Raw genomic sequence first — 27,997 nt, forward strand, 5'->3', positions numbered from 1 at the left:
TTAGTTTCAGGACTTACTTGACTGATTACTGATTTCTAATATTTTTAAACAACGACAACCTGAAGTCTGTTTCTGAAAAGTTTTTTTGTGTGTGTGTCTTATAGTTTTGAAAAATTCCGAGCTGGTTTCATTTAGCGTGGCGGCATAATTACGCAGCACAACATAAATAAATGAAGAAAAAGACCCAAAAAAAACACCTAAATGAGAGATTAAATTAAACCGTGTTGGTCCACCACTGTGTATTGTTCACTGAACATTGTTTGTATAGTATAAATTTGTGTGCTGTCACTGTTTAAGAGAAATCACATGCTCGGTGAGAAGTCCTTAATATATTGATATCGGTCATGTATGTTATTAAAAAAAAAAACTGTTTAAAAATAGTAGCCTCATTTTCATCAAGTGTAATTAAAAAAAATGGAGTATCAAAACAGTTGATCAAAATGGACATAAAGGCTAAAAAAGCTAACTGACTTCCTGCTTTGTTGGTGCATCCAATAGCCCATCATTCACTAAAGCTGTGTGAAAAGCCTATTTTCTGTTTGTCAGTATGTGCACACACACATTCACGATGGATAACAACCTCCTGAACTTGAATAGTAGTTTATTGTTTCAGCGCTGAGTTTTTTTTTTTTAATGAGGCTAAATTATAAAATATTTGAATCTATTCCCCAGAGAAGTTTAGAGTTTCTTTTATTAGTTTGGTTATTACGTTGACTTTATGTACAGTGGTGTGAAAAAGTATTTGCCCCCTTCCTGATTTCTTTGCATGTTTGTCACACTTAAATGTTTCAGATCATCAAACAAATTTAAATATTAGTCAAAGATAACACAAGTAAACACAAAATGCAGTTTTTAAATGAAGGTTTTTATATTAAGGGAGAAAAAAAAATCCAAACCCACGTGGCCCTGTGTGAAAAAGTGTTTGCCCCCTAAACCTAATAACTGGTTGGGCCACCCTTAGCAGCAACAACTGCAATCAAGAGTTTGTGATAACTTGCAATGAGTCTTTTACAGCTGTGGAGGAATTTTGGCCGACTCATCTTTGCAGAGTTGTTGTAATTCAGCCACATTGGAGTTTTTTGTTTTTTCCAGCACCATGAGAGTGCTGGGGAAAAAAAAAAATATATATATATATATATATATTTTTTTAATCAAATATGAACATTTTCTCCTTTTAACTGTTTTCTGACTGTGGTGGCAGGGTGTGGTTAGCTCAGGAAAAAAACGTTTGCACAGAGACATTGTTGTGTGGGCCAGGCAAATAAAGGCATTTTACACCCGAACGTCTGACTGAGCACGTCATCTGTGTCCAGGAGAAACCCCGGTAGCACAAACACTGACATTTTTAAAATAGTTAATTATTGATTAACTAATAAAGAATAAATATATGAATTGATACTGATGAGAATAATGTGTTCCAGTCCTAAATATAGTCGGACTGGAAATGAGATGAGGACACAGACTGCCTCCCTGTCTCCACAGTGGTCCTGCTGGTCTCTGGTTTATTGTGAGCAGTTGTAGTAACACACTGCTGAACAGGACTCACTGTCCTGGCTGAGCAGGTGGAGTCTAGTGATTCATCCTGGACTCAAACTCTCCTTCAGTGGAAGCTTGTAGAAAAACGTCAGGAGCATCTGGTCTGTGGTATCTCACAGGAAGAGGACGTTGTTGGACTGATCCACTGGCTGCAGACTTTCAGAGGATGTGATGTGAAATCCAAGATCAGGTTTAATCTGCCTGTGTGTGTGTGTGTGTGTGTGTGTGTGTGTGTGTGAGAGTGATTGTGTGTGTGTCTGTGTGTTGTGTGTGTTTGTGTGTGTGTGTGTGTGTGTGTGTGTGTGTGTGTGTGTGTGTGTGTGTGTGTGTGTGTGTGTGTGTGTGTGTGTGTGTGTGTGTGTGTGTGTGTGTGTGTGTGTGTGTGTGTGTGTGTGTGTGTGTGTGTGTGTGTGTGTGTGCTGTGTTTGTGTGCTGTGATCTCACTCTGGTTTAATGCTGTCTATGTCTCTGTCTCTGTCTCTGTCTCAGGTGTCCACATTTACCAGTGGATGTACGGCTGTGAATGGGATGATGAGACTGGAGAGGTTAATGGATATCATCAGCACGGTTATGATGGAGAAGACTTCGTAATATTTGACATGAAGACACAGACATGGATCGCTCCACAACAACAGGCTGTCATTACCAAACTCAAGTGGGAGAATGACAAAGCTTTGATCGCATAGAAGAAGAAATACTTCACCCAGATTTGTCCTGAGTGGCTGAAGAAGTATGTGAACTATGGAAGAAGCTCTCTGATGAGAACAGGTAGAATCACATGACCTGCTGCAGCTTCATGAACACAACAGTCTTCATTTGCCTCTGTATGTTTCTAACCAGCAGTAACATCACAGTAAACATGAACCAACATACAAAGACCCTCTGTGTCTCTGTTTACATCCATTTACTCTTCCTGTGGTTTCCTCTCTCTCCTCTTTGCCTCGCTCTCCTTTTCACCACATTTTCTCTGTCACTCTCTTTCATATTTATGACCACTGTTTTCCTCCAGTTGTGTCTTTCTGTCTGTCCTTTCTAACCTGTCTCACTCCCTCCTCATGTCTCTTTCTATGTCTTTCCTTTTCTTCTGTATCATCATTCCCTTTTATTTGGTACATTATGTGTAATAATATGTGTAACTACAGTCTTCAAACTACATTAAATCAAACAGAAACAGTAACATTAATATTTACTTCGTAATAATATAACTATAAACTGTCTTGTTATCTCTGCAGAGCTTCCCTCAGTGTCTCTCCTCCAGAAGACTTCCTCCTCTCCAGTCACCTGCCACGCTACAGGTTTCCACCCTGACATAGCCATGATGTTCTGGAGGAAAGACGGAGAGGAGTTTCATGAGGGCGTCGACGAGGGAGAGATCCTCCACAACAACGATGGCACCTTCCAGAAGAGTGTCGACCTGGATCTCACATCTGTCCCACCTGAAGACTGGAAGAGGTACGAGTGTGTGTTTCAGCTCTCTGGAGTCAATGAGGACCAAATCATCATCCTGGACAAAGCAGTGATCAGGACCAATGAAGGTAAGACTTCAATCAGAAGGGATGAATGTGGGAAACACATTTAGTTTACTGTTACAGTTTTATTTTAAATTCAATTTTAAGGCCTAAATCCTTTGTTTGCCAGTTTGGGATCATTATGTGACACATTCCTGTCTTTAATCACATTTAATTGATACAGAACAATGCCAATAATGAAAACTAAATTAAGTGCTTTTAAACACAAATTGTAGGACTTTTTTCAGACCATGTTTCAACACAATTAAAGAATTGTATCTTGTGTATTTAGCTAACTGTTAAATAGTGCTGGAAGATGGGTAGAAGGAGTTATACATATAAATGGGTGAACAAATGTACTGTATGATTAAATACATCAGTCTGAATCACATATATTGGCCAAGTGCAGCATACTGACACTTCAACAGGAATTCAAATATTGTTAGCAGCTCTCATTGTGCTTGTACACGGTTCACAAATGAGGTCCAACAAAACTAATCGAGGAGACGTCGGCACAGACGCAGGAATTATGTTCAGATAAATGAAATCAAGCAGGACAAACATGTTGTTCCCTGATTATCACATGAAGGTTCCTTTCTTGTAACCTGCTTTGTTTCTTCCGGTGGTGATTTGTTTGTTGTTGTTTTATCAGCAGGGAATCACCATGTTTTATCAGCAGGGAATCCCATCATCATGATCACCGTCATCACAGCGATTGTTCTCGTTGTTGTTCTCGCTGCGATTGGATTCCTTGTTTACAAGATGATGACAGGTGAGAGACCAAAACAGAAACTGTGTCTCATATTATTTTTATGTAAAAGTGAAACAAACCTTTATTCCCAACACACTTAAAATAGTTTCAACCAACATTAAGCGATGTAATCCTCAGCTCTACGGTTTTAATGATAACAGGACGATGCAAGGGAGAAGTGAAAGGAAATAAAAATAATGTACAACTATTAACAACTGAAATTATTTTTCTTGTCATTTCAGACAGGCGCCCTCTATCCCATAATTAAAACCTGTTTGGATTTAGTTTTCTCTTATCTCACATGTATTATAGCTTAAAAAAACCAAAATGTTTCTGACCTTCCAGCTGTGGAGAACCGTGAGGTCCAGCAGCAAATGCTTCCAACGGCCTAAATGACAAACACAACCCTGCACACAGGTGAGTTGCTTCATATGTTGAAGAAAGTGTCCTTGTAAAATGTGTAGAGGAACCGTACGAGTGTTTCACTGTCAAAACCTCGCTGACATGTTGGAGTTAAATATCTGTAGTGAACAAAATCTCTCCGTCAATTATATTTTCACAACAAACGCGAAGCTGTTTTATGTTAAGTGAGAAAAGGTTCGATAAATAATAACTTTTAATATCAAGATTTAGAAATCTGGTTGAACCAATTTATCAAAATGTTTCAACCAAAATAAAACAAATAATTGTGCCTCAAAAGCAAAACAGTTAAATACTTATATGGATCTTTCATATTTTAGTTCTTAATGATACAACAAATACTCGGTTTTGTGCAATAAAATTCTCTTTTAGCTATTATTTTCTGTTATATATCATCTTTTTTTTCTTTTTGTGTCTTTAGGTTTATGGACAAATCTTGGCCTGAAACGAGGAGCGATGTCGCCACGTTCTTCTCCATAAACTGGGAATTTATTGGTTCTTTGTCATTCGAATTGTAAACTGAGTGAATAAAGTGGTGTGATTCTAGTTATAGAAATTCAGAGGAAATAAAACCAAAACATGAATTGACAAGGTATTTCTCAAACTCATAAATGGTGACAAAAATTATTTTGATGACATATTGAAAGGTGGATTTTCTTCTGGTAAAATATTTCAACATTGATAAATCAATTAAGGATGATGAAGTAAAACACTATCAAACATGTTCAATATAATGATAAAGCTGCGACTGACTCCAGTCCTCTTTAACTCCGCTGAACAACAGCACAGGAAATGGATGAAGGGAGTTTTGCATCACTGTGGTGCTTGATGCTAATTAGTCGGTTAATTTAATACCCAGAATATAACGCATGAAGTAAAAACATGAAATTACAATATGAGGTTGCATCAATGCGTACAGACACAAAATTTAAGCATCAGTTAAAATGTTGTTTTCTAGTTAGGGCCCGAGCATCGGTGCGAAAGCCCTATTGTATTTCGTAAAAATGTTCTTGGTCGTTCTTTTTATCCTTACGTAAGGTGATTTTCCTTTTTGGAATCTTTATCATATTCATAAACTCATGAAAGTGGATACACACATGTCTCCCGGCGAAAAACTTCGTATTCTAGTGGAGTCGCGAGTGGGCGTGGCCAAATGGCTCGCCAGCGCCCCCTACAGAGATGCCCCGGTGGCCACATTTACCTAAATCCACCAAATCCAGTGGACACGTGTATCACACCTAGACGCACAAAAAAGTTACATTGCACCATTGTGTCAACTCGACAGGAAGTCCACCATTTTGAATTTAGTCGCCATTTTGGGCGATTCTGACACGTTGTACTTTGTCGAACTCCTCCGAGGGATTTTGTCGGACCGACTTGAATTTAGGTTCTACGGATAGAAAACATGTTTGGGATTAAAAGTTATCAAAATAATTCGTTTTCGTCGATGTGTGTGCCCGTAAAAAGGCGGCCATTTTGAGCGTCTCACCATGAAACTGGGAGTTGCTTTAAATCTTATGTACGTGGACCGACCTTCTCCAAACATCACAGGTATGATAACAGCCCCGCCCTGAAGACACCTGTGGGGTAATATTCGCTCATAGTCATAGCGCCCCCTGTTGGCCACTGGAAATGACACTTTTCATACTTTCTCATTCTACGTCAAGCTGGTTGATCCCATGAACGTAAAGTCGGGTCACAATAACCTAAACATGCAGTTGATGATATATTGAGACATTCGTTCGACTTTGTCAACGGGCGTCGCCGTCACGATGCGGCAAAGTTTGACGTCTCGCCGTGACACAGGAAGTTGATGTTTAAGGTCAAAGGATGCTTGAAACCTCACGAAACGTGTCACATACACCCGGTGTGGTGAGACCATACATCTGATGTGTTTTTGCGAGTGGGCGTGGCCAAACGGCTCGCCAGCGCCCCCTGCTGGAGACAGGAAACGAGACAAAAATAGCAAACTTTAATTTTCTTTTCTTTCTTAGTTTCACTAAATGTCTCGTGACAAAGGTGAAATCACTAAACTCAAACCAATAAAATCCTTATTACTTATAAATAAATCACAGTGTAACTTAGGATGTAACGCCAACATGTTTTCTTACTCTTCCTATCCAAACACTCAGCCTCGCTGTGTCTGCATGGGGAGCACAGCGGATAACTCGGTCCATTTGCGTCGCCAGTGCATTGCGGCTTTAACTGGTCCATAATGCCTTGCGGTGTCCCAGTTCTGTTCCGATGTAATTTACAAGTGAGGTCTCCGCCACTGATGGGGCAGAGCGGCAGGCTAACTGGCAGAGCAGCAGATGCTGAAAGCCCCGCGTCGGATGTCCGATGACCGGACGGACTCGTGTTTACAATCCACGCGGGTTTATAGAGGCGGAGATGCACGCCGAGCGTTTACTCTGATGCGGGCGCGGAACGGCGCGGACTAAACCAGGGATCTCCCCGCCAGTGGCCCGCATTACACGCCGCGGAAAGTACCGGATTTTTTTTTTTTTATTCCAGAGAGAGACACCGGGGCCACAAAACAACAGGAGATTTCCACATGCTCCTCACACGGTGAGCTGCGGCTGTAAAGAGGTATGTTGTTGCGCCTGTCACGCGGCTGAAACGCTGAGGCGTCAATCACTGCAGCTTTTCAAAGCGGTTGCCATTTAAACAAGGCTGTAAGCTATTTAAATGATCTGTTACATTACACACACTGCGAAATGCTTTTGGTTTGCTTATATGTGTGGCAGACAAACATTTAGGAGACTGATTGGCTGTAGCTGCATAACTTTATTTAGCAGATTAATTCATGTTCCTCCTCCTTTTTTATTTAAAAAAAAAAATGTTTTTTTTTATCATGAGTACCTCAGCACATCCTCAATTTGTGCTCATGACGGAACATACCAGATCAATGAGCCAGCAGGAAGTGAGGGAGTGTATGAGTGAGTGGTCAGTGTGTGCGAGTTGATCTGCTGAGCCCTGCTATGATGAATCTCTTAATAGACTTGGGCTATAAGCACTCACTCAGCAGTGGTTTTAATCAGAGTTCCTTCAACTGTGTCATAAAGATACAGCAGAGAGCAAAAAGTCACTGAAGCACATGTGTGATGGAAGCAAGGGCAAAACTCATGGCGTGTGTTTGTAGTAGAAATACTTTGATTTACAAAAACACAATGAAAACTTTTCCTGTCCCGTTCAGCTTAACTATTATGTTACCCAATCGACACTTGCATGATTAAATCACAAAATTTGACATGTGCACCTATTTGCTATGACACTCTACTTCCTCTGAAAACAACCGTCTACTTAAAGAATAATTTACCATCACTTTTATATAGATGAGGAATCATTTTAAAATCTCGTCTGTGCCTTATACTCCATGTTTTCATCTTTTTAGTTTATGTCCTACAGATGTTGAAAGACTGTTTTTTAATTAAAAAAAACAAACATGTGATTTGACAAGATAATGTTGTTTGAAACTGTGCACACAAGATTAGAGAGAAATATTTACATTATCGAGGAATCTGCTGATCATTTTCAAACTATTGTATTGCTCTTTTGGTCTATAAAATATTAAAATATAAAAACAAAATACACATCGAACACCCTTTTAACCCACAGTGCACCATTTTCAAGTCCAAATATATTCAGGTTATTATTATGAAGCAAAGAAAAGCAGCAAACCCTCACAAGCGAGAGGCAGGAACTCATTAAAGTTGCCAGTTAACTTTTGGTTGATTTAATTATTTCAGCTGTGAGACATCAATAAAACAGAACAAATGATTTTCTATTTTCACCTTCGTCCTTAAAATGAGTTATAATATAATTGCAAGTGCACTGACTTTATTAAACGTCCCATCTGTTTGGGTTTGTTTGTCAAAAACTGAACATCCTACCCATACTGTTCTTTTTTTTCTTCCCTTCAGCCATATTCATTATTCAAATGATTGATTTCACCAGGCAGTTGTTGTCTATACTCGCAGACACATCACTCCACGTGGTCAATATTTGCCTCAAAGATCAGGCCTGTGCTACCGAGTTGGAAAACTCTTAACAGACTTTACAGGATAAATCCAGTCCAGTTGATCTTTCAGCAGCCTCCCCCTCCCACCAGCTAAGCTGCGAGTCTTACAGGGTTAAAGGCTTATTGTCTCCACCAAGCTGATTAGTTTTAACTTTTGAGACTGCAAGGTGGCTGTTTGGTCACTTAATTCCAATATTGTTTGCTGCACCAAATAAAACATACGATGCTGTGTGGGATTTTGAGCACGGTTTTCCCTCCCATAATGAAGGAGATGGTTACAAACACCTGCCCACTGCCCTTCAAGATGTTTGCAGTAGTTTGGATTAAAGTGTCGACCGAGTGCTGCATGGTGCATCCATGTGAACTCGGCTGCTTGTTTGTTCTCAGGGAGCATTGTTTCTTCGATGACTGACAGCACCTGAATGCAAAGCTGCTCCATCCGATTACTCCCTCCGAAACTTTTCACTTAGCCTATTCCATCTTTTGTTAAACCTGCAGACACCTCTCTGCCTTCAGCTGACAAAGTTGACGTGGAGGTAATCTCTAAAAGACACTGAGCAGCACTCGACTGCATCGGTCTGAGCCAGAGGTGGAAAAATACAAAGACCACAGGAGGCTGAAAGGTGCAGGATTCAGTTCAAGATTGCAGTACTTTCTCACAGAATCTATTCGCATTATTAGTGTAATAGTATGAGTCTGGAGAAAAAGGGAGGATGAGTGCGATACTGCTGAATAATATGTAGTCTGTGTGCCAGTTCAAAAGCTCAGTCATGAGTATATTGCTGCACATGCGAGGGCTGCTGAGCTGCCAGGATACTTCATCAAGGAAAGTGACATCTTGTCTGAGGACAGAGGTCAAAATCTAATTTCATTAGCTTTTTGTATTTGAAATACCTGCTGACATCAGCATGTCTTGTTTTAGCCATGTTAGCTGCATGGCCTTGGAGAGGACAATGTCAGTCAGACTGAAGTGTCCCAACAGATGCAGTATTGGACAGGTTGCCATTGACTTTCTTTTTTCTCGTACAGCCAATCATGGTACCCGGGGGATTAATCCTTTAGTGTCACCATGAGGTTAACGTCTGTGGTTTTGAATGAGTCACACCCGTTGGATGGATTTTCATTGATTTTGTTTTGAACATACTTGTTTCCCTGAGAAGGAATCCCTAACGATCAGATTTTTCATCCCGTGTGTCAAAAGTTTTCTAGTACTTTGGTAAAAGATGACACACCATCAAGTGTGCTGATACTGGTTAGCATTTAGCTCCAAGTTCCACTGTGCCTAAATATAACCTCACAGAGCTGCTAGCTTCACTGTGCTCGTTTTGTTACCTCATTTATGCAGAGAAGAACTTGTTTCAGAGTCATTAGAGTGCACTTTTATGACTTCTATTAAATGCTAAACAGCTGACTTTTGTTCGTAGGTCTGGCAAGCAATGAAAGTTGAAAGCCCCCCCTCCACTAAAAGCTGTGTTTTGGTTATTGTTTGATCACAGTTGTAGAGTGACACGTGTTCAGATTTTGAGATTAGAGGACTGTTTGACTGTTGGAAAATTGCTCTGAGCTTGAAGTTCTTTATAGGAAAATCACTTTGTTGTCCCTCAAAGCATGCATCTCTAAAAATGTCTCCAGGCGAATAGCCTTATTATATACAGAGGACTTAACATTGGATTTTTTTTTTTTTTTTTTTAATGTGAACCAGATGTTGTTATTTTGCGTTTAAGTCGGACTCTTGGAGGTCATCTACTCGCTCCAGTTGCTCCAGCTGAAACTTGTTCATCTTCAGCAGACGGCCAACTTTCCAGGAGCACCCCTGTTACTCCTGAGTTTGAGGAGCCCCGCTGTGTTACACACCTCTCTGTTTTCTCGCGGCCCACATTCAGAGGAGACAAAGAGGAAGTGACAGGAAAGCACGGGTTTGCTTCTTAATTGTTGCTGATTGTTTGGTCTCCTTTCCCAGAACGTACCCTCCAATCAATCCAGTCATCTGTGCGAGGCTCGGACAAAGCCAGAGCTGTGTTGCCATGGCGAGGGATTGTTTGCATCCAGTCATGCTGCTTGCCATGTGGGCCCGCGCGCGCACGCACACACACACACACACACACACACACACACACACACACACACACACACACACACACACACACACACACACGCGCGCGCACGCGCACGCTTTTGTTTGTGCACCACTTGTTGCAGTGGACCCCCTTCCTGCTTCCACAACCTCCTTTTAAAGCAGCTTTTGATTGCATCATCGTCTGTTGTTGAACTGCTTTCTACTTCCGCTTGAAAAAGTCACGCGTAATACCAAGTTTCCATATTATATTTTTGGACTGAGAGTATTGATTTAAAAAATTTGCAGCAATACGGTGTTCGTGTCTTTGGTCAGAGATCAGAGTCTTGATGGAGACGGTGTTGCGTTGGCTGTTGGCAGAGTAATAAGGGTTCAAATGTAGTCAATGGGTTTGTGAGAGTTTAACTTAGCATTGGATTCGGAGAGCAACGAGCTGAACGAGGCAGGAAATGAACCCAAACTTTGAGTTTGTGTGAAATTTAGAGGCATTTATTTTACAAATTGTCCATCGTAATATCTTCGTAGCTTCAGTTCTGATGTCTGTGACATTGAAGGAGCTTTCAGTGGCACTTTCGTTCTGACCCGTCTCATGAGTTGCATCTGTGTCTGAGGAAATTCAAATAGGACTCTCTGACTTCTCGCACTGCGTCCCCTCCCAAGCTCTGCCTTCCTGTGGCATCCTGAGAATGAAACTTCAGGGGAGGCAGACTGAAGTCACGACTAAGTTTAGCTCAACGCTTCACAGCCCAGACGACACAATATTCTTCATGTCTGAAACCAAATGGCTGCGGCAAAGGTTGTCTTGACTGCAAGGATTTGTACAGATGGCAGCAACCTTTTCCCTCCCTCAGCAGAGTCATTCTCCATATTTTCAGCTATTTCCTCTTATGACGACCAAAATGAACGCTGCTGCGTCTCCTCTACTGAAGACGTTCTGTGTCTGTAGTCCCCCGTTTTCCTCTCTCTTCTGTTCATTGCCCTGTTCTGTTATTTATTTGTGTGTATTCGGTGTTGTTCCACTTCCTGCAGGAAACTTCATGAATATGTGACTAAATACAAATCCTGGAAGCTCAAATAACGCAAAACCATATCTATTTTATAGCGTAAATTACTGTCATGATTAAGACAAATAAAATGTAGTACACTGTGCTACATACAGGCATTCTGTTTGTAGCATCTTGTAGTTTCACAGTCTCAAAAATGAAGAACAACACACCAGTTTTCTTTTTTTTTTTTTATTTTTGGTCATGTAGCAAGACAAATAAATACAATAAACACACATCGTACTGTGAGCTGAATGCTATCGGTGCGTTTATGAACAGCTGTTGAACTGAAATATCCGAGAAAGAAAGTCTGAGGTTTTTTGACAGCTCTGAAAAGTAACTTTAATGTCACAGCGTTTGTGTTGAAAGGAAGAAATGTGCCTGCTTTGAAAATGAGGTGAAAATAGCCAGAATTTGTTCGCTCAGCCTACCTAGTTTGCCTGGCTGCGTTAAATGTTAAAACTAGCAGTCCATGAAAATATAATGTGGTAATAATATTGACATCCTTGCTCCCTTTGTTGGTTTACATGGACGATGACGAGGTTGTATGTCACTTTTCTTTTATTCTGACTGCGGATGCAAAGCAGATTTTCTTGAGGCGACCACGTTGTCTGTTTGTGAACGCTCTCGACTTAAAAGTACGATGTTATACGGTGTTATGCGGTTCCCAGCTGCCTGAACGAGAAATAGTCGTTACTGGATTTAACTCCAGTTCTATGAATACTCTCTGCAGTCGCAAGGACGACTACGTAGCACGACCACTTCACCACACACCTCCTGAGATACCTAACCCTAACTGTAACCCGAGCTGTCATGTAGTAGGCGTGCCGTGTGCTGTGCATCTGCAGAAGGACATATTTGGCCCAAACACGCAATGACGTCATTATGCTAAAAAAATAATCACAGCGAGAATGCGAACGTGTTGATGTTTAGCAAGTGTACAGTTCACAGTGTAAACAGGGCATCGGCGTTGCAAAGTAAAAGTTGTCCAGTACAGAGGCTGGAGGGACTGTCATTAGTTTTATTGGTGTTTTTTCTAAATATGATAATCGAACAAACTGACAACACTCGACCAAAAGGTAAGGGAATCACAACACGACACAAATGTCTAAATTTCCCGGGAATTCATCCAATATTAATGGAAATATAATTTTTATAAGTTTGAATCCATTCATTCATTCATTTAACTTTTATTTAAATTCTCAGGGAAACATTGAGGATAACCCTAATTTTCAATAATGCCGAGATTACGTTGATCAGCAAATAAAAGATTAAACTAATAAAATATGTAATAAGCGTAAAGGAACTTGACAATAAAACAAAATGGGCAAAATGAAAATAATAAAATACAGATAAGATTTACGTAAGTTAGATAAAACAACATCAGCGAGCACAACAAAACCTACAGACAAGGCACCAACAAAGTCTGTTAAAACAGTGGCAAGTGTGAGCAATTAAAATTTAGAACAAAATGTAAAGATATTTCCACCTGATTCTACAGAAATGTAACATGGTCACATTCTTCTGTTCTTTATGCTGAAGGTGGTGGATGCCCATCCTGAATTAAGTAGCCTGGGTGCTCTGCGAATGGATTACTACGTGAAGCAGGAATGTGGTCCTTCAGTTTATTAAACTGTGACTAATGGAAAAGGAAATTCCAGCAGCACCTTTCCCACAGGTTCTGACTAACATGAGCGGGCCTAAATATGGAAGTTTACATTTAAAATGAACCAAAGTAGAAACCTAATACTAATTTGTGCATACTCGCCTCTGTATGATTTATTTATTCACACGCCGGCATCAAAGTAGCTGTAATTTAGACATTGAAGGGGAACTAGTGTGATGAAAATTTGCGACAGTAATGGCGATGGATGGAGAGGGAGCGTGTGGCGGAGGGCGCTGAGGCGTAGCAGGCCTCCATAGTGGTTCAAGAGTTGGATCTTGGCAGCAGCGTGGAAAAAAGAATCGAAGCTAATTTCCACCAGGAAACAAGCTTCAGTGGTCGTGTTGTTGGAGCAAAGAGTTCAGTTTCTCTGACACTGATGAGTCTGCAGAGCGCTGTGGTGCGACACCTTGACCTTCAGGTTTCCAGGTCAGAGCTTCTGTAAACTGTGTACCTCAGCTCACAGTCGCAATGATTCTCTTTGGATTCACAGCGTCTGAGCTGATTAAGGATCAAAGCTATAGAGCCTATAGCCCGCTCAGTTTGACCAACGAGCTCCTGAACATCTGCTCCTACAGCTGCCTGCTCCTATGGTACTGTATATGAGCTGCTTCAGGTAAAAGTAAACACCTGCCAGCATATGGCCATATGCCTCTGAGTCGAGGAATGAAAGTAATTTTACCTTCAACACAAGAAACATGCTACTGCAGTCAGTTTTAATGCAACGTTTTCTCGTTTCCGTGGTCATGTTTGATATTTTAATTGACCGCATCCTGTCTGGTCTCGTAGCCAAAAAGTCTCTCCAAGTATATGAATCATCTTTTATTCCAATATAACTGCTGGCTTGGTGGAAAAGATGACTTGGAGTCCCGAAAAGATGCTCCAGCCTGTTTTTAGGAAAGCACTCTGTCCTGCCAGACTTATGTTTCATGTGAACATGTTTAAATTTGACCATATTTACCAGTGAATTCTCTCAGTACTGATTTGTACTTGAATTTTCTGTCTCTTCTTTTGCTCTGCTTCGATAGTAGAGTTATGATCATTGTATCACAGAGGAGTGAATGACTTCAGTACGCCTTTCTCACATAGACGTGCCCGTAGACCGTGTGTGTATGCATACGGCGTGCGACTGCATTTTCATAAGTGTGTGTGGGAGAGACAGAGGGACAGTCCACGTTCACAGGTTTGTGTAAACTGGCGTTTCCTCCGAGGTAAGACCTCAGTGTGATTTGGATATCACTCATCACAACAAGCAGTGCAGTTACAACATTTCAGCTGCAGTTGTGAAAATGTAAAGGTGCCTGCACGTCATTTAGGATACGGTGTGTCAATGGTTTTACTCAGTAAATTCTTTGTACATATTGGCTCTCTCTCTGATAAAATAATACGACGGTAATTATGGATTTTTCTGCATAAACAATCTAATGAGTCGTCTTGTTTTGGGCCTCATTCATCCGTAAAGTGTTTTCACTCTTTCTTCGGGCCACCCCGACTTCTTCCCCTTCTTTTCATCCACCTGCTTTGTTTTGTTTTGTTTTATTTATCAATCTGTCCCTCCACTCTTTCACCGTTTTTCTCTCTTGTCATTGTCCCTCCTCTATTCCCCAACCCACCGAGCTATTTTCACGGGAATAGTCTCATTTATCAGGCTGTGAAAGGGCGTCTGAATTTAAATGCGTCCTGCAGCATCTGCCTGAAGTAACAAATCAGGCCGCTTCCCGCCAAATGCAGGCCTTGCCCTTACCAGATGCCTTCAGCGCAGAGGGGTGTGCAGCATAGTGCAGTCTCAGTAGGAGACGGCCTCGAGGGGGACCGGTAGTTAAATTGCAGGAGGGATGGGAGCCCCATTCCAGCTGTGATGAAGATGGAAGGCGCCTACATTGTTAAGGGAGGCCTCAAGCGATATGGAAGTCAAGGATCGAAGCAAAGCTGATGGCCCAGTCAGGAGGGAGGGAGCGCTGCTGCCCAGTAAGGCTGCGAAACTGAGCATTAGGCACCTGCTACTTCACTGCTCTGTTGCTCTGGCTCGCTGTCGTGGCCTTGCCAGGTTCATAATGACTGCCTCGCTGCTGAGGTGCTTGTGTCAGCAGTTTGAAATGGCTCTCATTCTGCGTGCATGTAAGCTTTCCTGCGCTGAACACCAGCAAATGAAAAATATATTGGAGGGAGTCGGTTACGCGGTCACAGTCGCTGCACCGCAGGGGTGTTCTCGCTGCAATTTATCAGCAGTATTACATGAAACCACTTCAAGAGAACAAGTGTTGTGTGATGTTGTGAGTTGACAACAGGTTCGAGCTGTTTCTGTCCACATTGTAGTGTGCTCTTTAGTGGTGGTCAAGTCATTTAGGACATCACCAACTTAACCCTATTGTGTTGTTTAAAAAAAAACAACCCTCTGGTGGCCACTTTAAGTATTATATTAAAATTTAAGCCAAAAAAAAGCTTTATGAAGAAAATTCCACCCAAATCTACCAGTAGAAATGTTTGAAGGTCATATTTTTTGTGTGTATTTTTTGGCTGCTGCTCCTAAATTAGTAGTTTATTTGCACATCAGGCAGACACGGAGCGACACTCGTGTGAATTCTAAGTCACGTTTGTTTCCACCTGATACAGTATATGTCATGAGTGTTGGTCTCCACAAACTCCTTAGGGAGATATATGGCTCTTTACCTGCTAAATGCTCCACTATGTTCAGCTGGTAGCTCACGGTTCACTTCTTAGAGCTGTTTCATTGATTATTGACTGTTCTGAACCTGAATAGTAAAACTGTGGGCTGTAAAACCAAAACAATCAGCTGAAAGACATTAAAACGCTCCATAGATTTGAAGGGAACTGTAGAGATGGTTTGTCACTTTGAACGACATTTTTCATTTGATTTTACACCTAGTAATTAGATTAATACTAAAATATGAACGGCTGCTTTTAGGATTATTTTTGTTTCACAAACGTGACCAATTTTTCTGATGCTTAACTTTTGGACACAATTTATTACACTGAACATTGTTTTGTGTATTTTTTCTTCAAGGATGGAAAATAACCCCGTACTAGCACCGCCTTGTGGTGTGGAGGAATGAGGGTCTCTGGATGAGGGCGATGGAGCTGAAAGTGTGGGTGGACGGAGTGCAGCGCATTGTGTGCGGGGTCACGGAGTTCACCACATGCCAGGAAGTGGTCATTGCTTTGGCTCAAGCCATTGGTAAGCTCAAAACTACTTATTAAATGTGAGAGAAAAGTACTTTACTCTCATGTCTCCTGTTCACAGGTGCTTGAAGAAGAAAATCCAATATCGGTAGAGTGTAAAATAGTATTATATAATGTGAAAAAAGCAGCCTAACACGAGTCTAGGAAAAGTGATGTAAATTATATTTTGTCCTAACTCCCCATAGGGATATTCAGTGATGTGGGCTGGGTCCGATATTGGCCAGGCAGGATGTCAGACATACTGGAGGTGATAAATTGCATGAAAATGAAAAGTGACTCGAGGGCACAAAGAGATTTTCACCATAAATGGGCTTCACAACACAAGATGAGTCATGCTGCAGTCCTTGCTGTATTGACATGTGCTGTACAGTTGCAGAAAAAGAAGTTGACTCTCTGCCTCTGTGGGACATTATGTGACTCGTACCGTACATGTTTTCTACAAATTGAGACACGGGTGGTGTTAAGACGGACAGATTTGTTACTTGATTTTTTTCAATAACAACATAAACAGTTTAGAGTTGAAACGTGTGTGTCTTTCCCAGTGACAGCAGGAGTTATGACATTCACTGTTCTTTGTGTTGGCTGTGCCTTTTGTCTTGGTCGGAGCACTTTGATGTCAACGGCTGTAGTGATGAATGCACCTCTTTTTTTAAAAGGACCCTTGCTGTGTGAGAATTGGGGGGCGTAGGGGGCTGAGGGTGCAATGGTCAGCGCTCTGCTCTTATCTATATGTGTACAGACGAGAACACAGGAGTACACAGATGCACACAAAAAAGCCGTGAACCACTGAACCTCGTCCTTTAAGCCAACACAATCGCTGTTTGTTGAGTTGGACTGTAAAGCTCTTTCACCAAACACGGTGCTGAAGTTCTTTGAATGTGCTAGCGGTGCACGAGTGTGGGAGAGCTGCGAAAGAATTCAACAGATTGGTTTTGTTCTTTTGTCTGCGTTTAATCTGTTTTCACTGCAACACACGCTGAACTGTGTTTTGATCATTTTCAGAGGTCGCTTCGCACCTGCCGCACTGTGACAACATACATTAATGTGGCGTCTCTTGATGTAAATGTTTACTATAAGTAGTACTAATGCTTTCTTAAATGCGCCTCAGAAGTCCTCACTGGCCGCAAGAGATATTTTTACTGCACTTGTGTGAGCTGAATCCGTCTGAGGCAGTATCCCTGATGAAACTCTTCTTCTGAGCAACTATATTAAAGTGAGGGATCATACAGGTCAAATGCAAAGCAAGTCAAATTTACAGGTCGACACTTCTGATTCCCAAATTTAGCATCTCCCTGTTTCTCTGTTATGCCCCAGCCATGGAGAAACCTGAGCATAACATGAAGAGAATTCCCGCTTTCCCAATTCCCAAAGATGAACAGCCACAACGGATTCAGTCTAAAAGAAAAGATATTTATTATTTTCAACTAAAGCAAATTATGTGTCAGGGTGGGCACAGGCAAAACAAAAAAAAACAATCCCGCTCCAATATTATTAATTTAGCTTGACTAAGTAAAAAAATAAAATAAAAATGCAGGGGCCTGCGCTACCTCAACAAATCAAAAACAGGAGAAAACGATTCAACAAAGCTGCTTCTCACCACTACAGTACCCGGACTGCTTATTAAAATACTTGTTAAACTCTTAAAGAGAAATCTGTATCAATTATTAAGAGCTGAACATTTGGCTAATCTGTTTCATCAGGACTGTGAAGGGAGCGGTTTGATCACATTTGCCTCCCAGCATGAGAAAACAACCCTACAGCTGTCTGTTCCCACAGTTTAATAAAACCTGATTAGTGCACAACATCAACTTTTTCCTATTTGAGCACCCTTTGGCTTCTTTCAATATGAGTATGAGTCTGAGTTTTGGTTTTTGTTCCAGGACGGACTGGCAGATACACTTTGATCGAGAAATGGCGGGAGACAGAACGTCACCTGGCTCCGAATGAGAACCCCGTGGTGTCCCTTAACAAGTGGGGTCAGTATGCCAGCGACGTGCAGCTCATCCTCCAACGAACCGGCCCGTCCGTCAGCGAGCGGCCGACCTCCGACGGGCTGGCTCGTGTCCCCGAGCGGGGCCTCTACCGTCAGAGCCTCCCACCTCTGGCCAAGCTCCGCCCATCTGGGACGGACCGCTCGCTCAAACGAAAGGAGCCCAAACGCAAGTCTCTGACCTTCACTGGAGGAGCAAAGGGTCTGCGGGACCTATTTGGGAAAAGCAGAGATGCTGAAGGTAGCATGTTTAGTCTGTATATTTAGTATGTTTACACTTATTTGTGCCAATGACAGTTTTTTTTAATTTTTTTTTTATTTTTTTTTACTTCCAACCTCTATTTATCTTCTATTCATCTCCCACCTACCATCCTCATCTCTACATGCAGCCAAACAGCCGCCGCAGCACGGTGTGAGCCTGAACCTGAGCAGAGTCGGAGGAGGTGGAATAGCATCTGTACCTGGGAGTCCGTCCAGAGAGCTGGGCCGACTGGTGCAGCTGCAGAGAGACAAACTCCAGGCCCTGGAGAGCCGTGTGCTGGGCTGCGAGGCTGAGCTGCGAGACTGGGAGGACGCCACGGGCGAGCCCGGTGAAGTGAGTTTATCCGGGAGCTGTCAGCAGTTCAAAATTAGATATGTGCAGATCTTCAGATCATCTGATGTCTTTAAATCCATTTATTTCCTACAGCATCTTTTAACCCAATCATTTTCCACTTAAAAGGAAGGAAACCTGGAGGAGGAGCTGCTGCTGTTAGAGCAGCAGGTGAGGAGGAACGATGCTGAGATGGAGGAGGAGGAATTCTGGCAAAACGAGCTGCAGATCGAGCAGGAAAGCGAACGCCAACTGAGGCAGCAGCTAGCCGAGCTGCAGGCCCGTGTACGCGACTGCGAGGCCAAACTTTCAGAGTACCTAGCACGCGTACAGGTGAGCTGGGCATCATAGAGAAGGCTGTTTTTATTGGGTTTATGAACAGCATGAACACTTGTAGGATTTTTCTTACCAGGAAAAGCTCGCTGTGGCTCTTTAGCTGCAAATGCTTGTAGAACAAAAACAATCTGTGGTATTTGTAGAATGAAACTGAGTTGATATCTGCTGCATTACATAGAGCATGGAGGCAGGCCTGGAGCAGGAGCGACTGCAGAAGGAAGCAGAGCTCAACCAGAGAGTCAATGAGGAGGAGGTACAACCCAGTCTGTCTCGGTTTCCAAAGCACGCACACGCAACAGTAGAGTTTCCTTAAGTTTATGAAAGACTTAGGCGCATGTATTTAGTGCAAGGTTTTAAGGGTCACTCCCCAAGAAAATGTTATGTTTTTCATCTAAAAACATGCAATTTCAGATCATTTTGGACCACAATTAGTACCACATCTGTGTAAAATGTTCCCAATGAAGCAGATAATAAATACACAACAGCTGAAAAAGACAAAACTTTTTAAAGAAGTCCACTTGGGAACAGCTGCAACATAAAATCTGGGAAATGCCTCTTAGCTTGTTTTTATGTTCTCCACAATGATTCGGTGTAGTTGGTACCCAAAGCAGCTTGTATGCTGCACCTAAGTCTTTTAATGGGTGGGAAAACCCTTCGCCAGCATGCAAACACAGAATAATGTGTTCTGTTGAACTGCTCAGATCTCAGTCAGGTCTCTGCAGCCAAAGACCCTCGCTGTCATACAAAATTTACATTAGATTTGACATTGTTGTGCCTTATGGTACAGTTTATGTATCATGCTATGAAAATATACTCTATTGAAAGCCCACAAACCAAGCAGAGGATACAGCTTCATAGCCAGAGGTTGATTGCTTGCTTTCAGTCTCTCCAGTTACAGCCTTAACAGTGATTGCAGCACTCTCAAACCTATTTAATAAAAGACAAAAAAAAAACCAACTCTTCTTTTATTAGAACGTAATAAAAACATTTCAAAACTCTGTTGATAAAGTCCAAGATGAATACTGCATGATTTTTTTTTTTGGACAGCAGATGAGCAGAAGTTTAAGTTCTAATCACATTAAAGCATGAAGGAGACCTCCTCCATGTTTCTCTGTGAGGATGACTTTATTTTGGCAAGTCCTCCTGAAGAGTTGTGATGAGCGTTAGCTTTTCTCTCTTCGCTTCAACTCTGGATTTCAGGTGCAGATCCAGCTGCAGAAAGTGAGGGTAGAGTTGGAGATGCAGAGCCAACAAACGGCTCGGCTGGAGAGCAGCTGCAGGGCGTTGGAACGCTCACTCGGCCAGTCAGGCAAGAGATTACAGGTCAGCTCTCAGTATACTGCTTAGTATTTTGATGTTTTTGTTTTTTTAACACCATAGCCTCAAAATTGACAAGGTCTTGAAGCACCTCTGGCATTTCGCTAACAAATATGGTGCCCCTAGTATGTTCGCAAGATGAAGAAGTTTTGATTCCAGAATTTTTTTTAAAAATTCGTATTAAAACTTTGGCAAAGCGAAGTGTGTGAAAATTCACTCCTGCACACAGGTTGGAACCACAGAAATCTAAGCTCATTAAGTTGTGGGCAGCGAAGCGAAGTTTTATCTGTGGCCTGCAGGGATGTGCAGTGGATCCTCCCTGCGTGTGTCCTAGTATGAACTGTAGGTCTGTATGTACAGGCGAGGACCAGAAGGGTGTGGGAAGCATGAAGTAATGAGAAGGGAAAGGGAGGGAGGGAGGGTATTAACAGCATTCTTTGCCTGATTAGAGAATAAGTACACAATCCGTTGCCTGCAGTTGTGTAACCATCTGGGAGCTAACTCTTTTCTTTAGCTGTCTCAGCCCGGGTTATGACTTCTGTAAAAACTCCGGAGCAGAGCACGATCCCTCTTGCGTGTTCGCCTATTAAATTCAGCTCAGTTGAAGCTGAGCGAATGTGGTAAAAGGTGCAAATTATTGTGCAGCAACTGAAATCATATATTATCTTTTACTTTCAGTGAATTCACTTTCTGTAACTCCAAATTTACCTGTGATTTTTGGAAGGTGGTAGAGTCCATTATTATATTTACACTCCTTTTTTTAACACTTCATTTTGTTGTCATGGTGTTTCTCTCCGTCACAGGAGAAGGAGCAGGAGCTGGAGCAGCTGACTAAAGAGCTCGACAGGTCAACCTGCAGCAGTTCATTCAGCAGACTGGTACCAAGGTCACTGTGCTGCCTGCTCAACCCACAGGAGAGAACAGCAACGGTATACATGGCATACAAATACATGTACACACCAACAAAATTTCTCTGACCAACACAATATTACCGCCCTTTAAAAAAAAGTGCCGTTTCATAGCAGACCTCAGTTTGTCTGAGGTATTTTGTATACAGTGTTGTTGGTACATGTGTAGGGACACAGTGCCACCTTTTGGTCAGTCCGAGAACAACACGTGAGACGGCAGGGTGGTGAGGCAAGACTGTTGTGCCGTGACAGCTTAAGTCTGTAACCCCATTACATAGACCAAATCACTAGCAGCTTTGAAATGCTTCAGAAAGTCAAAAGGAAAATCCTCCATTCTCAATCTCAAAAGAAAAAAAAAAATCCCCAGAATGTTTTTTGTCACGTAGTAAACTCTCTCGGTTCGAGTTCACTTTGATGTCCTATCGTTGTTTAAATGGGCAACTTTGTGACGGATTCAGTAACGAGCCACATCTGGAAAGTGATTCATAAAAAGCTAAATATCGCAACATTACTAAACAACAGAATAACACATGCTCTCCTTTCTTCGTGCCACAGAGGACGAGTGTGGCTCTCTGAAACGACTTGGCTCCGCTCGTCTCTTACCCAGTGACCTTCGCGCTCTTCAGAGCACCGTTTCCTCCAGCCTCAACCCTGAAGGCATCTACGTTTGACCTCCAAGCTGTCCAAGAGACTATTTTGGGAGGGAGGGGGCAGCAGCAGGGCAGCCCGATGTTACTGGGACAGATTTTACTCCTGGAATTGGCCCAATAAATGAACTACAAACTGCTGAAAGGTACTGGAGCGGCGCCTCAGTGTGGAGGTTGGTGGCGAAAAAGGTTTGAGGAGAAAACATATCATCCGTTTTGCATCTTTTCCTGCACTGCCTCCTCTTCCATGTCACCGGGACTCAAACTGATGTCAATATCCATTTTCATTCTGACATTTAATGTACTGTCTGAACTCTCTCTGAGTTTAAAATGAACTACAAGCCAGCATATTTTTTTTCGGGAGGCCAGAGGACACCAGTGCAGTGCTGTAAATCATGACAGAAATGACATTTACACATATGCATACACTAAAAATAAGAAATGCATGAGCATGCACAAAACGACAACACCACACCTGTGCTATAACCATAGCCATATCTGATTGCCTTACTCTGGTAAGTTAAAACCAGATGTCAATAAATGTAATGTTAAAGCAGAACTCAAGGTAGCTACTGAACACTATGCGCCATGGTAACGTGATAAAATGCTTAGCACCAATTCAGGTGACTCTTAGTCATGGTAACTGATGTCAGTATTAATCAACATTCAATCAGTCCTTTCTTTTATACACGAGTTTGAACTTTTTGTATTGCTTTGAATAGGAAATAAATTAGCCTCATATTTCTTGTGTTTAGACAATAAATGGAAAAACTATCATAAAGTAAATGATATAAGTGACAGAGTTGAAAGCAGATTTTAAAGGGCCCCTGGAGTAACATCATCAACTATGTGACAAAAAGCTCAGACAGGCATTTTGAGTCCGCAGTGTACATCCAGCCTGCAACATTGTGACCACTGGGTGGCGACAAAACATATATTATTCAGACGGGTGAAAGTTAACTGTGTGAAAGTTACTCCAGGAGCTCAGCAGATATGACGAGTCTGTATTCATTTACATCGGTCATATATGCATATTGTTTTATAACAAAGCCTCAGCACTTTAGCTTTCGGAGTATTAAGGTGCCACTTAAAATATTGTGTTTGACATGTTTCACTGTGTTTATTAAGCAGGGATGTACACACACTTTAAGGCTGTATTCATTTATCTCATCTTATTTTTTTAACATTTTAACAAACTAAAGATGTCTCATATGAACCAAAGCTAGAGTAAAGAAAAGGGTTAGATGAATGTACTTTTTTATGTGTGTGCAACTCATGTCCATGAAGTGTTCCAGTGTGAGTCAAACAGCAAATACATACATTGTATTGTTCACAGTTTTCTGTCACTGGGTGCCAGCGGGTTTAGCTCTGTCACACAGGAGGACATAGTTTCTGACAGAGTTTCACAGCAAAGGAAAATATTGTAAACTTGAAATGCAGAAAATAATCGACAGTATAATTCAGACACCAGTCAGTCTAATCTGAGAAACCCAAACTGCATACGAATACTGTGTATGGTCTGAAAAAACTCAGATTATGAATGTTTAAAAATAGATTTAAAGTTAGACTTTTTTTTTTTTTTTTTTTTTTAACTTTTATCTAATTTTCTAGGTTGAATTTTGGCCCCTATTTTTCTCAGGCCTAAGATGTGGGCCAAAATTTCACACTTGCAACTTAAATGCGTGCGGGTTGGTGTAACTTCAGTGTGATGCACACAGTTTTCTGCTTTGAATCACAGAGGCACTTCTCTTGTTCCAGAATTGATTTAATTTGTGCAACTACAAATCTTTTCTTCTCATTCACAAACTTGAATTGCCATCGCAGTATTTTTTTTTTCAGGGTCTTGGTACAATCACAGCTTTCATTTTACACAACCTGGAAATCTTATCGGCTTACTCGAGCCCATTCGAGGAAGCTCATGTTTGTGCTGTGAATGTACAACAACAAAGTGAGTTCCTCCCTCCAGCATGAAGGGAGTTGTTTGCTTTGCAGTGCAAAGGTAACCAGAAAAATTCACATTGCAACTTTTCAAAGTCCTATCTGATACTGTTCAGTGACAGCTACAGAGTATTGCAGTATTATCGTCATGGCAACAACTTCAGCTGTGACACGGAGAGTGTAACTCGCTAACAAAGGAATCACAGCCCTTGTTGGCTGAAAAGTTTGAATAATGGCATGCCTTACTAAGAAATAAAATGTAAATATCTACATATCACATCAGTCTTTTGGCTATTTTTTAAAGTAGATTGAAGTCTGAAATATGCAGAGTGCTAAAGAGGTTAGATTTTAATGCTGCCGGTCAATTGGCAGCGTGTGCATGCAATAATGTGTGATTGGTTTATTTGGACTCCCAGTTAGTGGCTACCAAGGATGCAACAATTCATCCGAGGCTCATTTTTTTCCTGTTGTTCTTTGTTTTTGTCCTTTTTTGCCTTGTTGACATGGACAATGATAGATGAGCTTGTTAGAAAAATGGCAAAACCTCCACATTATTTTCATGCTTTTTAATTTAATTTTGGCAAAGATAATAATAAAAAAAAAAAAAGAGATCCATGTTGCATTGATACCTGGCAGTAGTTCACCGACTTCCCTGGTTGTATCTCTTTTTCTTTTTTTTTTCTTTTTTTCCCCCCCTGTTTCCTTCTTGGAGAAATTACTAATAATTGGCTTCTGTTGTGCCATCAATGCCACTTTTCAGTAAAAGTGCATATACAAATGAGATGATGGAGCCATTATGGAAACAGCCATCAAGTGGTTTTGAAAGCTATTTTAGAAAGCCTGTGGCTCAGGGATATTTCAAGACACAGAATTATCCAGACAAGAGTGGACAGAAAGTAATTATGGATAAATGCTGTTTGCAGCGTCTCGAGCCATTTGACAAGTTAAAGTGCGTTTGCTCTCATGGGGACTTCAACAGCTGTCTGACGAGTTCAACATGTCGCACTGAGTCCAGACAAAACAAATATAACCGAAGTAATGATTCTATGCTGAAGGAGATACTTTACTGTATGCTAATGAATTATGCTTAGATAACATCAATGCATAAATTCTGCTATTGTGTATTCAAAATGTTATAATTTTGCATTGTTTACCTACAAATTGCCGTGCTGCATTTTTTATGTCAGATTCTATCAAAATATCCTCTTTTTGGGTCATCGTTCGGCCACAATGTATAAAAGACATTAAAATCAGTTTCAAGAATGATGTAAAATATACAAATAAATGATTAAATATATTTAAAAACATGCCAGAAATCAATAAACTGCTATATAGTGCTGAATAGTGTTCTTTTGGTTTTTATATCTAATTGTGCTTCTCAGAATATACCGGATTGGCTTGACATGTAACCTATAAGGGGGCCCTTGAAAGAAAATTTGCCATTGGATCCTCTATATCACACACTGCAAACTAAACTTTATAAAATACAATTATAAGGTCTTTAAATTTTGCTTTTGATTTTAAATCCTAAAATAAATACAATTAAAACTGTTGCTAGCAGGCTAACGGTGCCAAGCTGCCTGATCAAACCAACGTTCGCTCCATGAGTTTCAAATTCCTCCTTCAACTTATTTTTAGTGTTTCCAGCTGACTTCTTTAAAAATGTAAGTCGTATATATGAACAAGTATGTTGCATGTCCCTCGACGTACTTGTGTTACATACCACTGGCATTGCAAGTATTGACTACTCTGTAGTACCTTTGCTGGTTAAGCTCAACGTGCTCACTTTTGAAGACAAACACACAGCTGAATCTGTTCCTTTCACTTTTTCTGTATTTTTGGTTTTGGAGAGGGTAAAAAAAAAAAAAAAAAAAAAAAGAAACCAACGATCAAAATCTTTTGATAAGAAGTGCTGCTCATAACAGCCTCAACATGTGACGAAATCCAAAGCTTGCAGAGGTGCTGCAACTGCAGTCATGACTGGACAACTACTGGGGAGATTTCGCTAACGGTCAATTACCAAAAACCCAAGAGACACACAGCAAAGCTGCAGCTTTAGGGGCCCCTACGGTCTGAGGCAGTTGCCCACTTTTGCCTGGGCGGGAAATCCACCATTGGATGGACGGAGAAGAAATGAGAGAGAGAAAAGAATGTGTGTGGGCTGCCAGTCCTGCAGTGTACAACAAAAAACAAATACTACCACCATTTCAAATGCTGGCAATATAAACGGGAAACGTCGGTGTAACATTCATTGCACAAGAGAAGGCAGATTTATCTTTCGGCGTGCGTCTTTTGAAGGCCTTACAGCCGAAAGCTGCCCCCTGAACACGCCGGGGACGTGTGTTACTTTCGCAGTTGCCTAAACGAGATAAAAGTACGGATGACCTTCTCCAAATCTCCGAAGGATAAGAACAAATACATTTTTCATATGTTTCTGAATTGCAGGAAGCTGAGCATCAGCAGCCTCTTTACTTGCTCTTCAGAAGTCAAGTAACTGTCAGAATCACTCCCAAGTCTCTGGCCTGCCGGCTTTGTTTTGGAAGACGGACAGATGGGCTATTGCCAAGATCGAGTGGTATAAAAGTTTCTCCAAAAATACCCAATTTCAGATTCATTTACAACTTTGGAGGAACACTTTTGATACTTTACAGAGTTGGAGAACTTCGGTTATCACACTGGGTGTTTTTAGTGAGAAAAGTCATTTGTCCCCCCAGTTTCTCCCCGGTGTATTCCAGCTTTAAATGGAGCTCAACAGCTGGGTCAGAGGGGCTCTGATTACATCTGTGACCCTCTCACACCAGAAGATTCTTGAAGATTTGTGGCCTTAAATGCTATTAACTTTATCCAACCTGTCCTTTTTTCTTTTTTTTTAAACTGCAGTTGTCTCGTTGTTTATCAGGTGCCATGATTAGATTTCCTAATTTGTTATTTTTAGCAGGTGTCACTTTTGCTGATGGATTCATACTGTACATCTCATTAGGGAATACAACTCTTGAGTGACAGCTGCTCTCAGCAAGCTGGCATCAGCCGAGCCTCCAGCTATTAAAACTGTGTGTTGTACTAGAGGATTCCACTGGAGGACACACCATAGAACGAAGGACATGTATAGACTTCCAGATGTGCATGATATAAACAATGAACAAGGTGACATTACACTATTATTTTGTAGAAAATTAGTCTCCGTAGACCGGTGATGGATTACATTGCTTAGTTAGTTCAGACTTCTCGTCATGACTGGGGGACAAAACACGCCCACTTTGACTTTCAAAATGGTCTCATGCTTGTCTCTCTTATTTTTGCCGTTTTTCACGTCAGCTTCTAAAATGTTACTGTTCCCACGCCAGTTATTCTAATTTTAGTCGAGTTATTTGTCTCTGTGAAGCCACGATGACTTGTCGTACAGATACAACTCGTGACACACCGCCCCCTACCGTTCATGGGCTTGTTGTATCTTGCAGACACATAGTGTTCATTTTCTGAAGATGTGCAACGTTGCCAAACAGAACAAACAAACAAAATATGACGGGTCATAAAAGCTACTCTAGGTTGTTCCCCAATGTCTTTTTTTTTTTTTTTTATTGATAGATTGATGCCATAACCAAGAATATAATTTTTAAGCATATCATAATTTTGAAATAAATAATAATCAACAGTATTCCCGTTTTCTTAATATTTCTCGTCTTGTTGCCCAGTAATACTATTACTAATATCATATAAGATCACGTAAGAAAATATTTAAAGTCTTTCAAATTTTGTAAAAGAGGGAAAATACAGATTCTTATCGCTCACAGGAAAAGTCAGATGTGGTTCCTTATTGACTTCTTTATGACTAAAATGTTTTGTTGGAGGAGAGTTTATCCCTGATTCATACAACAAATCCTCTTCCCATATCAGCATCTTTCTCTACCCCGAGCTCTCCGGATTCAATCAATTGCACAGCAGTCCCAGGGCTCGCAATAACATCAAAGTAGTTTGATTTTATCAGAATAAAATCTGCACAATGCCGGAGTGCAACAAGACTTTTGTGAAAAAACTGTCTGGATGGAGAGCAG

General features: G+C 41.2%; 1 protein-coding gene and 1 pseudogene across 1 annotated transcript; both read left to right on the forward strand.

Moving 5' to 3' along the window:
* The first annotated feature begins 2,010 nt into the window (after nucleotides 1-2,010).
* LOC138621726 (major histocompatibility complex class I-related gene protein-like) lies at nucleotides 2,011-4,078 on the forward strand (annotated as a pseudogene).
* Nucleotides 4,079-6,389: 2,311 nt separating this feature from the next.
* On the forward strand, nucleotides 6,390-25,281 carry rassf8b (Ras association domain family member 8b). The gene is given in 10 exon segments (XM_069699965.1): nucleotides 6,390-6,804; nucleotides 16,042-16,212; nucleotides 18,098-18,448; nucleotides 18,597-18,802; nucleotides 18,929-19,132; nucleotides 19,314-19,388; nucleotides 20,336-20,458; nucleotides 21,256-21,289; nucleotides 21,292-21,381; nucleotides 21,916-25,281. Coding segments are annotated over 9 exon segments (1,311 nt in total). The 5' UTR covers nucleotides 6,390-6,804; nucleotides 16,042-16,100; the 3' UTR covers nucleotides 22,032-25,281.
* The last annotated feature ends 2,716 nt before the right edge of the window (nucleotides 25,282-27,997 follow it).

Source organism: Brachyistius frenatus, unplaced genomic scaffold (assembly GCF_029030835.1).
Source record: "Brachyistius frenatus isolate BFR_SWC_R1_liver_20210118 unplaced genomic scaffold, ASM2903083v1 Contig_32, whole genome shotgun sequence".
Lineage (NCBI taxonomy): Eukaryota > Metazoa > Chordata > Actinopteri > Embiotocidae > Brachyistius > Brachyistius frenatus.